We start from the raw sequence: 16,254 nt of genomic DNA, 5'->3' as shown, positions 1-16,254 counted from the left end.
GAGCAGAGGTGAGAGGAACCCAGGGATTGCAAGCTGTATTATTTCTTTCTTTGCTTCTGTTCCCAGCCTCCCAGCCCCCCACCCCAAAAAAGCAGGGGTCATTTGCTCCAGAAGCCTGGATGCTGAGATAGACTCCCTGCCCAGCATGCTGGATGGTCTGGACATGGGTGGCAGTCATGTTCTCCCCTTTCTGACCTAATAGCATGACCCCAACACCTTTTTACTTTGCAAGGTCTCTGATACCCAGTGGAGGTCTTATTCTACCCCTATGGCCGAACTACCTGGTCTTTCTACACTACCACCAGCACCCAGCTGGTCCTGCTTTCTCTGTAACGTCAAGGTGGCTCAGAGAGCCTGTAGATGGTCCAGGTGGGGTCTTCTCCTAGGCCCTGGTGAAGTCTATGAGGATGGCTTTAGGAGGCATCATGAGCCAGGACCACAAGGGAAGGATAAAGTTGCTGGGGTACATAGCACTGCAGGAGGAAGAAAGGTAGTTAGGGTACAGGCCCCAGGTCCCCATTTTTGGAATAGGAGCTGGAGATACTGCCCAAGAAATTGGTGCATGCCATAAGCCACCTGATTGGAGTGGTAAGTGTTGTGGAGTATTCACCAGAGAAGACTGCTCGGACATGGGTTTAAGCCAATAGAAAGTTCTTATTAGCCAGCTGGCTTTTACACTGGGTGTTCAGGATCCCAGTGTAGCACTGAGCCTTTCTCAGGGTGAGCTTTTAAGCACAAAAAATGTTCTGGGTTGACATCTTTAGTTAACAGGAACACTTAGCCAGAAGTAGAACTACAGAAGCCGAAAAGCAGGGTTAGAACATTTAGAGACTTTCTCATAACTGTGGACGTAGATGGATTAGGTCTTTGTTTTCATTTTGTCAGGTGGTACAGTCGACATGTAGAGTTTATGGGCTGAATGGTACTTCTGTTATGGAGTCAGTTGTGCTAAGGTCTGGGACCCTATTACAGTAAGTCTTCTGAATGGTCTAAAGGATCCAGTCTAGGATGGGTTTAGAGAATGTAAAACACTTCTCCAGGGTGGCCACAGAGCAGCTTTCACAGTAGGCTGGCCTAGCACAGCACAGGGATGATAGCCTGAGATTTGGGCCCAGCAGGTAGAATACACAAAACACCCAATATGGAAGGCATGGTCTAGAGCTACAAACCCTGGCTCAGTCACCAGCCACATCTCAGCAGCCAGTACACAGTTCAGAATGTCGGTGGTGTGTCACAATGAACCTGATGGAATCCTCTTCACAGTGGATGCCATCATCCAGATTCACTGTGACAAGGACTTGGTATTAGAAATCTGCCCCACAATGCTTAGTGTGGGGTGGGCCATAACGTTGGAACCAGAAGGGGATGGTGGGAATTGTTGATCTGGACAGTTTTCACATTGGCTGTTACAAGCCTGAGGAATGTGGGCTACTGCTGTCCTCAGAGGGCAAGTGTCAAGGGTGCTACCCTCCAGGTGGGTACATCTTATGCAAGGTTTGCAGTGTTTGGCACATCTAAGGGCTCTAAGTCACCAACACCACCAGCTGTCAACTCTACAAACCAGCATCTGCTGGGATCTCAGTTCCCACCCATCATCACCCTGATATCTACCTTTATAAGTTGTCACCCAATGCCTTTTCCCCTCTTCAGGAAACAACAATCTCTATAGTTTTTTACTTATTTCTTTTTCGGGTTGGATTCACTTCTTGTTCAAGAAAATATCAAATGGGTGATGCCCATGTAGCAGTAGGATAAAGGCCCATGCTTGGGAGGATTCAGAACCTTTCATAGAGGACATAGTGGTCAAGACCGGAGTCAAGGCTGTGGGGTTTTGGAGGCAGAGCCAAAGATAAGAAGTCACCAACTTATGTCCAGTGGTCTAGGATATGAAGATCAAGTCCCTGAAGATCTACCTGTTCCCTCTGCCCATCCAAGAACATGTGATCACTGACTTTTCCTTTGGAGAGTCCCTTGATGAGGTTCTGATGATCAGGCCAGGGCTTATGTGGACTTTGGCTTGCCAGCTTTGTGGTCATCTACAATGGTAATATTGGCCTGGGTGTTAAGAGCCCTGAGGAGGTAGCATCTCCTCAGACCCTCCTATGGGGCCAAGATTTCCATTGTCCCAGTGCAGAGGCTGGAGTAACTGGTGGGATAAGAATGGTAAACTCCACACTGTACCATGTGAGGTGACAGGCTGCTATGGCTCTCTGCTGATGTGCCTCAACCCTGCCCTGAGCAGCTCAGGCCCCATGTTCATTCTTGTATTCAAAGTGACACTGCTGGCCAAAATTGACACCTGGGTCTTCACTGACGCATTGGACAACTTCACTAAGGCCACCTTTGATGCCATCTCTAAGACTCTTGACTTCTGGAAAGAGACTGTATTCACCATTTTGTGAAAACCCACAGCAGTCTCCTTGCAGCACTCAGGCACCAGCTATTGCTACCACATAAAATTTTCATATCAAATATATATATTATATATACCATATATATTATATATACATAATATATATATATCTACACATATATATTCTTGTTGAAAATAATGTTGGATACAAGTTATAATTAAAAAAATTATTTTCCAAGCCAGTAGTAATAAGAATTGGCAGAAATGAAAACCAGTGGATTTCAAATGAGAAGACAAGAATTTAAGATCTGTCATCTCTACAGAGCAACTGATTTCACTGTCAAACTTGGGATCACCACCTCCCTTCTAAGATCACAGACCTATTCAAATTCAAGGAGACTCACATCTCTTTGTCTCAGAAGATTTTTCTTTAATATATGTGCTTGTTTGGCCTGTATATGCACCATGTGTATGTCTGGTGCCCACAGAAACAGAAAGGGGTGTTAGGTCCCCTGGAGTTGGAGTTAATGACAGTGTGAGTTGCCACATGGATGCTGGGATCTGAAGCCAGGAGCTCTGGAAGAGGAGCTAGTGCTCTTATCACTGGAACCATGTCTCCTGCACTCTCTTTCCTATTCTTGTCAAGATGGCTTGAGCTCCTCTAGATAAATTTGTCATAGAATTACAGAATAAGGATTTTAGAAAAACATGCCTAAGATCATCGTAGGAGTTGCACACCAAATGTATACATCAACTTGGGCAAATTTCACATCTTTTGACTTTTCTAATGCTTGACACAGTACCTACATTTATGTGGGTCTTCTTTGGTTTCTTTCTTTTCATATATATCCTTTTTATAGATATTTGGGTTTGCATAAACTATGACTTTTCACGCTGTGTCCGGGGGTATTTATTTACAATTTTGACTTTAGCTCAAATAGTATAAAAGAACTTTCTAGAGCTCTTTGACTATGTCATGGTTCTCCACAGTGGGTGTTTTCCCTGGCTACCATGAGCAGATAAGACAAATCTGCATGATTAAATGTCATGTGGCAGACTTTGTCACTGAGAAATTTTGGATTCCTGGGTATGTGTGTAGGCCTCTATGATTTCCAGACTCAAATTTTAGAAATATTGTGTTTGTGCCAATTTTATGATTTCACTAGTTTTGAGTGCTATTGGCTTTTTATTTCTAGTTTGTTTAAAAAACAAACACAAAAAGCACAAGAGATTAAAACATTTTATATCATCCCAAAGTAGGTTATAGATTACAAATTCAGATCACAGTAATAATACTAAAAGTGTTTTCAGCAGTATCATAAACTCTACCTTAAAACAAAAACCAAATAGTAAACTGGTATTCATACACTGAAATCTCATGTTTAAAATATTACTTTGTCTAGAAAATTCACATACATGTTCATAGTCACACACGTGTTGACAGAGCTACATGGTTTGCATTTAACAAACTCATGAACTAGTTTTCATGCTTTGAATAAATTGCCAGAAGGCTGTAAGAGCTTAGAGTTTTTAAAGTGTATGACAGAATACCTTATATGACGAAGCTTTCCTATATACTCCCTTCTGTGAAGGTACTCATAAGTAGAAGTTTGGATGACTACATGGGCCCTCAGAGAAATTCTATTCGGTTGGGTCCAGGAATTATACTGACAAATTCTAGCCTAGGTAAGAGGGTACAGAAACAAATTTCTCAGAAAATTTATATTTGCTTACTAGTCCTATATGAAAGGTCTCAACACTGAATTGGTTTTTTTTTTCTAAAATTAACTACAATTAGTATTTTGCTCTAAAGTGAAGTGATTTAAAATAGCATTACCTACCCTGTTGAGTCTTGTCTGGATTAGAAAAAAAATAAGTTTGTAGGCAGATGATTGACATGAGTATATTCTCATTCTCTCTCCTCTCTCTCTCTCTCTCTCTCTCTCTCTCTCTCTCTCTCTCTCTCTCTCTCTCTCTCTCTCTCCTCCTTTTCCTTCCCTCAATACAGGGTCTTACACAGTAGCCCAGGATGGGTTGAAACACACTATGTAGCCCAGCCTGGCCTTGAACATGGTAATCCTTCTGCTCAGACTTCTGGTGCTTTGTACTGATCCAGGCATCACACTTGCTGGGCAAGAAGACTCCATCAGCCCACATGTCTATCCAGGGTAGGTAGTAAATGACTAAGCATTCCAAAGCTTTGGTTCTGTGAGTCATTGCACAGAGTGATGTTTGCAGGGGCCACAGGCCATTTGTGGAAATCAGTCCTCTCCGTGCACCATATGGATCCTGGGATCCAACTCAAGTTGTCAGATTTGGTGACAAGTGCTTTTACCCGCTAAGCCATCTCATCAGTGCCCCACCCCCATGTTATTTCTAAGCAACTTCTGGCATGCCACCTTCTGAGTAAGGCAGTGTATCCTCACCTGCAATTTCTGTGTCCTAGTTAAATGATTTTGGACAAGAAAGAAACATTCCTCCTTAGCGTCTTTTGTCACCTCAGGCCTTCAGTGGGGATGGCAGGAACACCCCAAAGCACATGTCACTGAGACACTGGAGTGACGTGTCATGGAGGCCACACTAAGAACTGATCTCAGAACTGCAGACAGCAGCAGACTAGAAGTCAAGAATGCTTGGATCTCAGCCTCAGCTCTTTTGCTCAGCTCACTCCTTCCTGGGATTACTCAGTGGCTGAGAAAATGTGGGCTAGAGTGAATGTTTCACTGAGTACACAGGGGCCACATTTCAGGGTCTGCAGCTAGGGAATCTGGGAAGCCTGCCCTCTAACTGCTCAGCTATTCGTAGGGACACTCACTTGTGGTTACTAGCATTTTATCTCAGAGGGCAGATGTCAATAACTGCAGCCAAGAGCATGGCATGTGCCCCAAGCTTGGAGAAGAAGCTGGATGTTGCAAAATGAGAAAGCATTTGCTTCTCAGGGTCTCTCTGCAGATAACCTTGGTTATGTAACTACCAACAAGTTACTACACATAGTATCTTCAAGAAAGCCAGGCAATGGGACCAGAAAGTAGTAATATAGGAGATGGACACTTGGCATATTCAGGGAGGAAAGAAAAAATGATCTGAGAAGGTACAGGTAGTGGGAACACCTAACCCAAGGTCTCTGGACACTCAGCAGAATTCAAAGGTTAAGAAGCACAGGCGTAACTGTGACTGAATCATGGGATCATTTTGAGATGCAGGCCTCACCTTCGAGTTCTGGGGGAAAGGCTTTCATTTTCTGCAGGATAGGATGGAACTTCAACACTAATGCCAAACCAGAGGGAAGACAAGAAGTTTAGCTGTCCTCTGTGTAGGGAGGAATATAGAACCTCTGACCACAGTCCAAGACTGCTTTATTCTGAACACTTCCAGACCTTAAACTCCAAAGATGGACACAGGTGAGGTAACTTGAACAGGAGTAGGTGAGATCTCCTGGCATAAGATGGGAGCTCTCAAGAAATGTGATGTGAGTGAACTTACTTCTGGATACTAAGTACAAACAAAGAGTTCTCTCCAGATAGGGTAGGTTTTTCTCAAGAACACTATTATAATCATTTTATTTCTGGTGCACAAAAAAAAATGAAATTAGGGTTGGCTATCTAAAGCATGGATACATATTCTATGGACTTATTTTCTAGAAAAGAACTGTTTATGATCTATAATTTGTTTCTTTAAAATCTGATTATGACAGCTATGATGAGACTCAGTATTCCTACATGGAGGATGTATCCTCATATACTGTGGTTTTTTTCAACCATCAAAGAGTTTTCATGTAATTTTAAATTTGGAAGTGGGTGGCTTCAGGTAATGTCCCCCAAGGTTGTTTTTTTTTGTTTGTTTGTTTTTGTTTTTGAATTTCTGCTAGCCCATTCCCTCATATTCTGGTTACCATTTTAGTAACTATAGTTCCAATCGGAAATCTGTCAAGCTGCCAGGGATAGTGTCGCTAAGCAGCAGAGAGTAGAGAATCTCTTCTTCCAGGCAACATTTACTGTGCCAGACTGCCCTGCATATCTCACTTAGAGCACATCACTTAAGTACAGGTACAGAGATGGGTGCAGCTAGCCCAGCCTACTCACGAGTGTATTTTGAGAAGAAAAAGGAGGTCAAAGGGTCAAGCAGGTGTAGTACTTGGTAGTAGAGAAGTCTGAGTCCTTGCACTATTATACTCAGCAGAAGGAAAATCTAGAGATGGACACAGGTTTTAAAAGCAGTGATTTGGAATGAGGAAGAGTTATCAGGTTCACATTAACCCTCCATTATGGAAACCTGAATAATATTGGATAGAACAACAGTTATATCTTTATACTAAATCAATGAAGAGTGTAGGCTATCGATTAAAGAAATGGAGCTACGGTTCATACATAAATAAATGATATATTTAGAAAACTCAGAGGTATATCTACTAGTATTTAGTGTCAACATTCAAATTAAGAGTAGAAGAGTTATAAGTTCAGAACATAGAAAACTATCCATGAATAACTCCTATTTTTAAGTCTAACAGCGATTGAGAATGAAATGAGTAAAGTAAGCTCTGTGAAATCACAACTTTTGGGCAGCATGACTGACTTATCAAGAACTGCTGCAGGTCAGTGACAATGTTCCTATGACGTCAGACATTTAAATATCACACAGGCATCAACTTCTCACTTCAAATATGAAGAAAAGAGTATATGTCTTGACAAGACTTGAAATGGGCTCTCATCTTCCTTTATAAATCACCCTGTGTTTAAGTCAACTGTGGATCACACTGCTTGAAAAATGAGTCTGCCACTGTCTTTCTCTGTGTGACACAAAGTCTAATCACTCACAAAATACTAACTCATATTCCACAATCTTAAAGGGGCACTAACACAGTAGCTTAAGTCCTGAGGGCTGACATGAATGAATTAATCCTAATGAATGTACCCTTCCTTAGCTTTGTCTGATGAGCTCACTTCCCAGTATAAACATTATTTAATGTTTTAAGAATCATGGAATACATCACAATGCACATCAGCTCTTCAGAAGGTTGGGGAGACTCCCTTAACAGAAAATTGGACATGACAAGTGAGAGGCAGGCATTTGCTCATTCATCTCTGCCTGACCACCAGAACCTAGCGTTTTACCTGGTGTATAAACACCTCAGAAAATGCTGAATGGCATAGCCGATTAGATGGCCCACGAGTTAGAACATTTCTGTCTTCAAACTTTTCACTTATCTTCTTTGGCTCTCACATGTTTTAACCAGCTACCCGCCTTCTTTTTGAGAAATGTCCCTCCATAACTTTGTATTCTCAGTACAGCTGGATAACCTCATCCCACTCAGAAATAGGCCAGATCCCATTGGGCTGCACATTTGGGGGCGAGCTCTTCCAGTCCCACATCTTGACAGGAATCGTCCAGGTCTAACCATAGTTGGCTTCAATGTAGTCAACTGTTTCACAGGGCATATGGACTTTCATGTCTACAAACTCGGTCCAGCACAGTGTGTACTTGGGAAACAGGTACCTGCAGGAAAACAAGGACAAGCAGGAGCATCAGGCCATGTACCTCAACTGCCAGGCCTTCCTGGTGAAGGGACAGCCCTTTTGTATCAAGCAGATTTGGGGAGAGAGTTGGCATTAATTCTTTGTCTGCTCAGCACCCCTTTCTTCTTTTGGGGTTTACACCCTGGTCTTGTTCTTCTATTCTGCGTCCATCTGAAGGAGAGCTAATCCCATCCATAAGCTCTAGTGGAGAAAAAAATACAAACCAACCAATCTGAACCTAACCCAGGCCTGGTTAGTAAGTTACAGGGAATGATTGCTTCAGAGATGGGAACACACCAAAAATAGGCAAAATCAAAGTCAGCCCTGAGACTGTATTGAGAATCCTGGGGAAATATGTGTAAAAACGTTTCCACAAGATCGAGGAAATGGTCATTTTCTTTTCTTGTACAATCTTGTGTTCCAAGGCAAATGGATTGATTCCTCCAGCATGTCCGAGGTTTTTCCGCTACTCTATATGCAATAATAACTCTACTTTCTACCTCTCTTTACTCTTAAATTTTAAAGAACATTTCTAAACCTCTTGGGAAGGGAAGGAATGAGGATCAGGAGTTCAAGTCCAGCTTCAGTCATATAGTGAATTCTGGGGCAGTCTAGTCTACTAAGACTCTGTCTCAAAAAATAAAATATTGAAATAGATCCTTACATAAACTCTATAACAAAGGAAAGTAAAAAACAGCAGGCCTGTTTATAGTTACATAGCTCTATATTCTGTGTTGGATTCTCAATGAGAAATTTTTTTCATCATAACTCGGAAGAACTTTCAGTATTTAATGAGGAAATGGCAATAATAGGGATCAAAAGTTTAATATACTAGAGAATTACAGAGAGAGTAGAGAACTGGGGAAAAGGGATCTGACTGTATTTGATTAACATGTTTTACCACCAAGTGAACCCCAAGAATGGATTTTACTTTTGAATATCTTGTTTTACCACAAAGCAAACATGAAACCACACGTGAAAGTGTACCTGAATATTCTAAAAAAGCCAACAAGTCTGCTACAAAAGGCAGTGGGTACTGGCAGTTAGTGGACAGTCCCAGCTGGCATCTATGGAAAGACAGCCACAGAAAACCTCATAGCTGAGACACAAACAAGACACTGCTTAGACCCACCATCTCCTGATGAAAGTTTTACCCTGTACACTCATGTCCACAGAATGTCTTATTTTGTCAAGAGAAATAGCCATCCTTCATCAGCCTCCACCCCCCACAATCACCTGCTGGTCAGCAGAATGTCCACCTGCCCCATACTATCAGGTTGACACTATGAACCCGAGTTGAGGCAGACACCATCTCCCTAGTAACAGCAACCAGGAAGCATCTGCCTTAATATTAGTCTTTAGTCTCATCAAAGAGCTGAGAGCGAAAAACAACAGCTTCAGGATACACGTGGTAGAATACTACAGGCTACAAAAGAATGCTTGGAACAGTGAAGGAGAATCTAAGAGCAAACCCCAAACACTTAAACTAGAGAAACAATGTGAAAATGATACAAAAACAATGCAACTCTAATGTTGTTCCTAACCAAATCCCCAGACTCTCTGATTCTCATTTCTCTACTCATTTTCAATCTATTCTACAGAAGAGTATCTTGGCTTCCCAGGAGAACAGGAAAGATAATCACAAAACGTGATAAGTAATTGTAAAGTCAGACCATGCAGAGGAAGGAGGCAGCAAGTCACACACAACAGCACATGCTTGGACTTTGCCTGGGTCACCAGTAAATAATGACTGATACTAAATCTCTCATTGTTGCCTGGATTAAAAGCTATGATTCAATCTGGCAGAACAGTCTGTACTTTAAAGCCTTGGGAAGAGATCCAAAATCTGAACAGATTTAAATTAGAGCAAGGCACCCTAAATTAGGATACAAATTTAAGAGATCTTACTATGGTAAAAAATTCTCCCATCTGTTTTCTTACTTGGACCACTTCATTTCATGCCACTTTTGCTAAAACAGCAGTTACAACACTTGCTAGCTTGAACAGTGAACTAGAGTAGGATAGTTTTATTTTCTTCCCCAAATTTGAGAGCCAATAAAGCCACTTTGGGGTGGTTAGAATAATTTTGTCAGCACAGTTGTACAATCTTTGAACATAATTGCTAAATGAGAAGTATTCCCAGCACTCTAGAACAGGGTGTCTCCTGGTGCTAAGTAGAAAAGGCTAAGTGAGATAGTGGCCATCAACTACGACCGACCTGACCTTTCCAAATCTAAGTCTGCACCAAACACTGCAGTCCCAGGAGCACAGCTGAAGACCCCCCGAATTCCTCATAAACACAGTTTATTCCCATTAGCACCTCACTTTTCCTGAACCTCCCATTTTAGCTGATATTCCAGGGCCTAAACACTAGCATCCTGTTTAATAGGAGCAGTCAACACAGGCTGCTGCTTCTGATTGTAATGGAAATGTGGTGGTATTGTGTACCCCAAAATATGTGCACCCTAATAAACTTATCTGGAGTCAGAGAACAGAACAACCACTAGATACACAGGATAGAAAATGGTGGCACACATGCCTTTAATCCTAGCATTCCAGAGGCAGAAATTCTCTGGATCTCTGTGAGTTCAAGGCCACACTGGAAACAGCCAAGTATGGTGACTCACGCCTTTAATCCCAGGGAGGGATGGCAGCAAGCATAAAGGTATGTAAGGTGTGAGGACCAGAAACTAGAACCATTTTTGGCTGGTTAAGCATTCAGGCTTTCGAGAAGCAGTTCAGCTGAGATTCATTTTGATAAGGACTCAGAGGCTTCCAGTCTGAGGAAACAGGATCAGCTGAGGAACTGGCAAGGTGAGGTAGCTGTGGCTTGTTCTGCTTCTCTGGTCTTCCAGCATTCACCCCAATACCTGGCTTCAGGTTTGATTTTATTAATAAAAACTTTTAAGATTCCTGCTACATGGAAAAGCTTCTGAGTTTCACCATTAAACATGAAGCTCCCTCAAGGTTTTCATTATCTTCCCTTCATCAAATCAAGGAAGTCCCATATCCCTTTTAATTCAGTTTCCTAGAAGATCGTTGCTGATGGGGACTTGTTTTTATGTCATCAACTCAATCACCTCCTCCCTCCCTCCTGTGGCAGCACTGGAGATGGAAAAGGAGGCTGTGCACAGGGAAGTACTCCCTTCACTCCGTTAGGTAAAGAGTCAGACTATGCACATGCCTTATGAAACTATTCTTTAGCATGTTTCCACCTGTGTTCACTGTGCCATTTCCCTCTTAAAAACATGCTGGGGCACTCCATGTGCAGGCTTGCTGAGTCTCATGCAGTGAGTGACTCAGCTGCTCTCTTCCTTGTTGCTGGAGAATTTCTCTCCAGCTCCCGCCACCAAGTCCCGCCAGTTCCAGAGCCCACTTACAAAATAAACACACAAACTCTTATATTATTTAAACTGCTTGGCCATTAGCTCAGGCCTGTCATTGTCTAGCTCTTACTCTTATATTTAGCCCATTTCTATTAATCTTTACTTTGCCACATGGCTTGTGGCTTACCGGTACTTTACATCTTCCTTGTCCTGATGGCGGCTGGCAGTGTCCCCCTCTCTCCGCCTTCCACTTCCCAGAATTCTTTTCCTTGTCCCACCTATACTTCCTGCCTAGCCAATGGCCAATCAGTGATTTATTTACTGACCAATCAGCAACACACTTGACATACAGACCATCCCACAGCACTTCCTGGTTTAGAAACAGGCTCTGTCCCCTGTAGGTAACTTATGTGTGTAGGTATGATGCACACATGGGTTTAAAAAACACTATTATGAAATTTAAAAAACCCTCACACTAGTTTCAAGTTTCAGGTCCTCCCTTTTATAGATGGCCGTGTAATCAATCCTGTATTTCCTAAAGTGAATCGTGTTGACAACGGCATATGGCCGGGGATTCTCCCAAAGAAATGGCTCCACACAGCCTTCCCCTGTTCTTTTCTCTGCCTCTAAGGTCACAGTAACAGGAGACAAAATCTGGGATGCACACCATCTGTCCAGACCGTTCCCTCACTGCTCATTTCTCCTGTTCCTCAGAGAACTTCACACTTGGCCAACACTGCTACTAGAAAGGGCAATGGGAGGAAACCAAAGTTGTCTCTACCATAAATGTGGCAGCTGACTGAACACTGCTTGTGAGGACTGTGTTTTCAGATCACATCCTGAGAAGAAAAATTCACCTTTGATAGCAAATTTAAGACAAAAGACTGACACTTTTACAGGACTTCTCAAAACACAGATGTAGCACTTTCATACCACACTGATCAGATGGTACCTAAATTTCTCACAAGACTATAAAAGGCATCATTTTCCCACTATTACTATAGTGGCATTAACACAAGCTAACAGCATTCAGGAAATCTTGAATCCCTTCAAATCCTTTTTATACAACAACATTTTTAGTCCTTAAAACAAGGCTGCATGACAATGTCTAATATTATTTCCACTTGGAAGTGGAGGAACCATATGCAGAGAAGTCAAATAAAAAATTGCTGAAGGAAACAGTACTTGTCACATGTACAGTTTGGATTTAAAAGCTGACTCTATGACCTTAATTTCTGTGGTATACTATCTTATAAAGAAAAAACTCATTATACACTAACTTTGCAGTTTCGATCATATTTTGAAAAATAAGGTATAAACATTTTGAAAACACTCCCACTCACCTAACTATAACTGAACCTCAATAAGAAAGTTCTTCCATAAGATCAGGGTATAACCAAACCTGTAGAGCATTTTCTTAATTAGTGACTATGGGGGAGGGCCAGGTTCAATGTAGGTGGGGCCTTCCCTGGGCAGGAGGTTCTCTGTTTTGTAAGAAAGCAGGCTGCCTGTAAATTCCCTTTACTATGCTTAGGTATGTCTCTAGTATCCTTGATTTCTCTAATACTCTTATCATGAAGGGGCATTGGATTTGTCAAAGGCTTTTTCAGCATCTAATGAGATGATCATGTGGTTTTCTTCTTTCAGTTTGTTTATATGGTAGATTACATTGGCAGATTTTCGTATGTTGAACCTTCCTTGCATCTCTGGGATGAAACCTACTTGATTATAGTGGATGATCTTTTTGATGTGCTCTTGGATTCAGTTTGTGAGAATTTTACTGAGTATTTTTGCATCTGTGTTCACGAGGGAGACTGGTGTGTAATTCTCTTTCTTTGTTGAGTCTTTGTATGGACACACTGAACCTGACAGAAGAAACAGTGGGGAACAGCCTTGACTGCACTGGCACAGGAGACAAATTTCTGAACAGAACACCAAAAGCACAAGCACTAAGATCAACAATTAATAAATGGGACCTCATGAAACTGAAAAGTTTCTGTAAAGCAAAGGACACCATCCATAGACCAAAACGGCAGCCCACAGAATGGGAAAAGATTTTCACCAACTCCACATCTGACAGAGGGCTAGTATCCAAAATATATAAAAAAAAAAAACTCAAGACATTAGACATCAACAAACCAAATAATCCAATTAAACAATAGGGTACAGACCTAAACAGAGAACTCTCAATACAGGAATCTCAAATGAATGAGAAACACTGAACACTCTTAGCCATCAGAGAAATGCAAATCAAAACGACTGTGAGATACCATCTAACAACTGTCTGAATATCTAAGACCAAAAGCACAAGTGACAGCTCATGCTGGGGAGGATGTGGAGCAAGGAATACTCCTCCATTGCTGGTGGGAATGCAAACTTGTACAGCTACTTTGGAATTCAATATGGCGGTTTCTCAGAAAATTGGGAATTAATCTACTTCAGGACCCAGCTACACCACTCCTGGGCATATACCCAAAGGACATTCTATCCTATCACAAGGACACTTGCTCAACTATGTTCATAGCAGCTTTATTTATAATAACCAGAAACTGGAAACAACCTAGATATCCCTCAACCAAAGAAGGGATAAAGAAATGTAGTACATTTATACAATGGAGTATTCTCAGCTGTTAAAAACAATAGGCATCAGGAAATTTGCATCAAATGGACAGAACTAGAAAAAATATTATCCTGAGTGAAGTAATCCAGACCCAGAAAGATAAACATGATATGTATTCATTTATAAGTGGATATTAGCTGTAAAGTAAAAGATAACCATGATATTGTCCACAGACCCAGAGAGGCTAAGTAACAAGTAGGGCCTACAGGCTGGGCAGAACGGAAGAATCTCCCTGGGAAGGGGAAATAGAACAGATTTTACAGGTGAATTAGGGGCTGGTCGAGTTGGGAACAGGAGGGATTAGTTGGGTCAGGGGAGGGAGAAAATACTGAGAGAACTATTGGAATAAGGGGGCATGTTAGGGTCAAGGTAGAAACCTGGTAAAACAGAAACCCCATGGAATCTACGAGAGTAAACCTACCAAAGACTCTTAGTAATAGGAAACACAGAGACTGAAATGTCCATATTCTGTAACTAGGAAGGGCCTCAATTGAGACACCAATCCAGTCACACAACTATCACCCTACAGTTTGTCTTGCCTGCAGAGTGTTCTGAGACCAGAGCTTAGCAGAATCCTCATCAAAGAGCCCAGAGTGACTTCATCCTGCAACTGGGGAAGCAGATGCAGAGTCCCACAGCCAGACATTAGGTGGAGCTTGGGGAGTCCTGCAGAGAAGGGTAAGGGAGGATCAGAGGAACCAGCGAACTCAGGGACACCGAGAACACACCCCACAGAATCAATTGACTCATGAGGGCTTGCTGAGAACAGGGCGCTTGTGAGGGTCTGATCTAGGCCTTCTCCACATATGTCCATGGCTGAGTAGCTTGGTGTTCTTGTGAGATTCCTAATAGTGGGAGCAGGGGCTGTCTCTGACTCTTTTGCCTACTTATGAGATGCTTTTCTTCCTAGTGGATAGTCTTGTCCAGCCTTGATGTGATGGTATGTGTCTGGTCTTATTGTAGCATTATTATTCCATGTTTAGTTGATGAGGAAAGGAAAGGAAAGTTATCCTAAAAGTAAAGTTCACATCGGACTTGGTGCATGTGTCTTCAACAGCATCAGATAGTAATTTATGTGACTCTCAGGGAGATGAATGCTAATGTATCCATCTGTAGACAGTGCCAGACACTAGCCTTTGGCAAGTATCTGCTCAGTGACTAAAGCTACTGATTTGGCCTCAGAAAACACTAATTTTTTTTAATAAATTAGAATGATTACTTCTGATGGGGAGAAATAATTTTCCAGGAATGAAAAAAAATTCCCTGGGAAAAAATTAGGAGCAGCATTATCAAAAAGGTTCATAGGCATTGTGAAGAGCAATCAAATTGTCTAGAGTTCATTTGGGTCACAGTGAGTGCCCTTGCCCACGTTAACCTCGGAGGAAGTTGCTTACCTTAGCACACGTGAGACAAACAAGAAACTCAAGCACTTGTTAAACATGGCTCAATATCTCTGTCCCTTAGCAGTCGATGGGATATTTGTGCTGATGATTATTATGACACCTAATCCTAAGTGAGCATTTAATTAGACGACTCAGAAACAAATATAACTTCAAACAGAGTAGCAGGACTCTATCTTTATATTAATTTTGTGCCATATTATTGCATAACAGAATAGCAACACATTCACTTACAAGAGCCCAAGTTCCTTCTTTCATGTTATCAATAAAAGGCATATTTTCAAAATTTTCCTTAACTGGTATAGAAATGTTAAGGGATAATAGGCTTCCACAGCCCATCCTGGTTAGTGCTGGGTGATAAAACTATGTTTGACATACCTTTAATCATGTATAAGTTAGTTAAGGTAAACTTTACAACTGAGACACATTACTTATGAAATTAAGTTCATTGTCACCAACCTTCCCAAACTTGTATTTTAGTGGAAGTCCAGCATTCTGAAATGCCAAAATAATATCAGGTTTGTAATCTTGTATAAAAATTCCTAGGTCGACATCTTTGCAATAAGGAATAATACTGCACTGCCGATACCATCCTAAAAAGGGAAGAAAAAGATAAAATATATTTAAACTATATTTGGAAGATTAGTTATTATCATGAACAAACTTTATAGAAATGGCTATCATTTCATAAGGTTGTAGTTGGGGTTCTTTATTAAAATTATTTTTTAAAAGTTAAATCCCAAACTAAACCACTTGGTTACAGCAGTTACCTTGAAAAATCAATCTCCTTGCTTTTTTCCTTCCCCGCCCCTTCCCTCCCTTGTTCCCTCCCTTCCCTCCCTCTCTCTCTTCCTTCCTTACCCTGGGCTGAGTGCTCAGCTTCCTCAAAAGTTTGAATGAAGACAGACATGGTGGCTAACACCTTTAGGCCAGCCTGTTCTGGTCTATATAGTGAGTTTCAGAACAGCCAGGGATACAGAGTGAGATCCTGTGTTAAAAAAAAAAAAATTCAGGATACATAATAATTTCTGAGTACATCATC

General features: G+C 41.5%; 1 protein-coding gene across 1 annotated transcript; it reads right to left on the bottom strand.

Annotated features, from left to right (window-relative positions):
- Nucleotides 1-5,884: 5,884 nt before the first annotated feature.
- On the bottom strand, nt 5,885-16,192 carry LOC131903655 (ribitol-5-phosphate transferase FKTN-like). Its single transcript, XM_059254365.1, has 3 exons — nt 16,074-16,192; nt 15,672-15,805; nt 5,885-7,846 (listed from the first exon to the last, which is right to left on the bottom strand). Exons 1-3 carry the CDS (start codon nt 16,120-16,122, stop codon nt 7,778-7,780), a joined length of 252 nt encoding a protein of 83 aa, XP_059110348.1. The 5' UTR covers nt 16,123-16,192; the 3' UTR covers nt 5,885-7,777.
- Between the last annotated feature and the right edge of the window lie 62 nt (nt 16,193-16,254).

This window comes from Peromyscus eremicus, chromosome 2, assembly GCF_949786415.1.
Source record: "Peromyscus eremicus chromosome 2, PerEre_H2_v1, whole genome shotgun sequence".
Lineage (NCBI taxonomy): Eukaryota > Metazoa > Chordata > Mammalia > Rodentia > Cricetidae > Peromyscus > Peromyscus eremicus.
This window is presented reverse-complemented; position numbering and strand designations above follow the sequence as displayed.

Coding starts and splice junctions, on each gene's coding strand:
- LOC131903655 (XM_059254365.1), bottom strand. CDS start 16,122: ATGTCTGTCTTCATTCAAACTTTTGAGGAAGCTGAGCACTCAGCCCAG. Junction 15,806..16,073: donor AGCTGAGCACTCAGCCCAGG/GTAAGGAAGGAA, acceptor TTCCCTTTTTAG/GATGGTATCGGCAGTGCAGT. Junction 7,847..15,671: donor TAAAATACAAGTTTGGGAAG/GTTGGTGACAAT, acceptor GTTTTCCTGCAG/GTACCTGTTTCCCAAGTACA.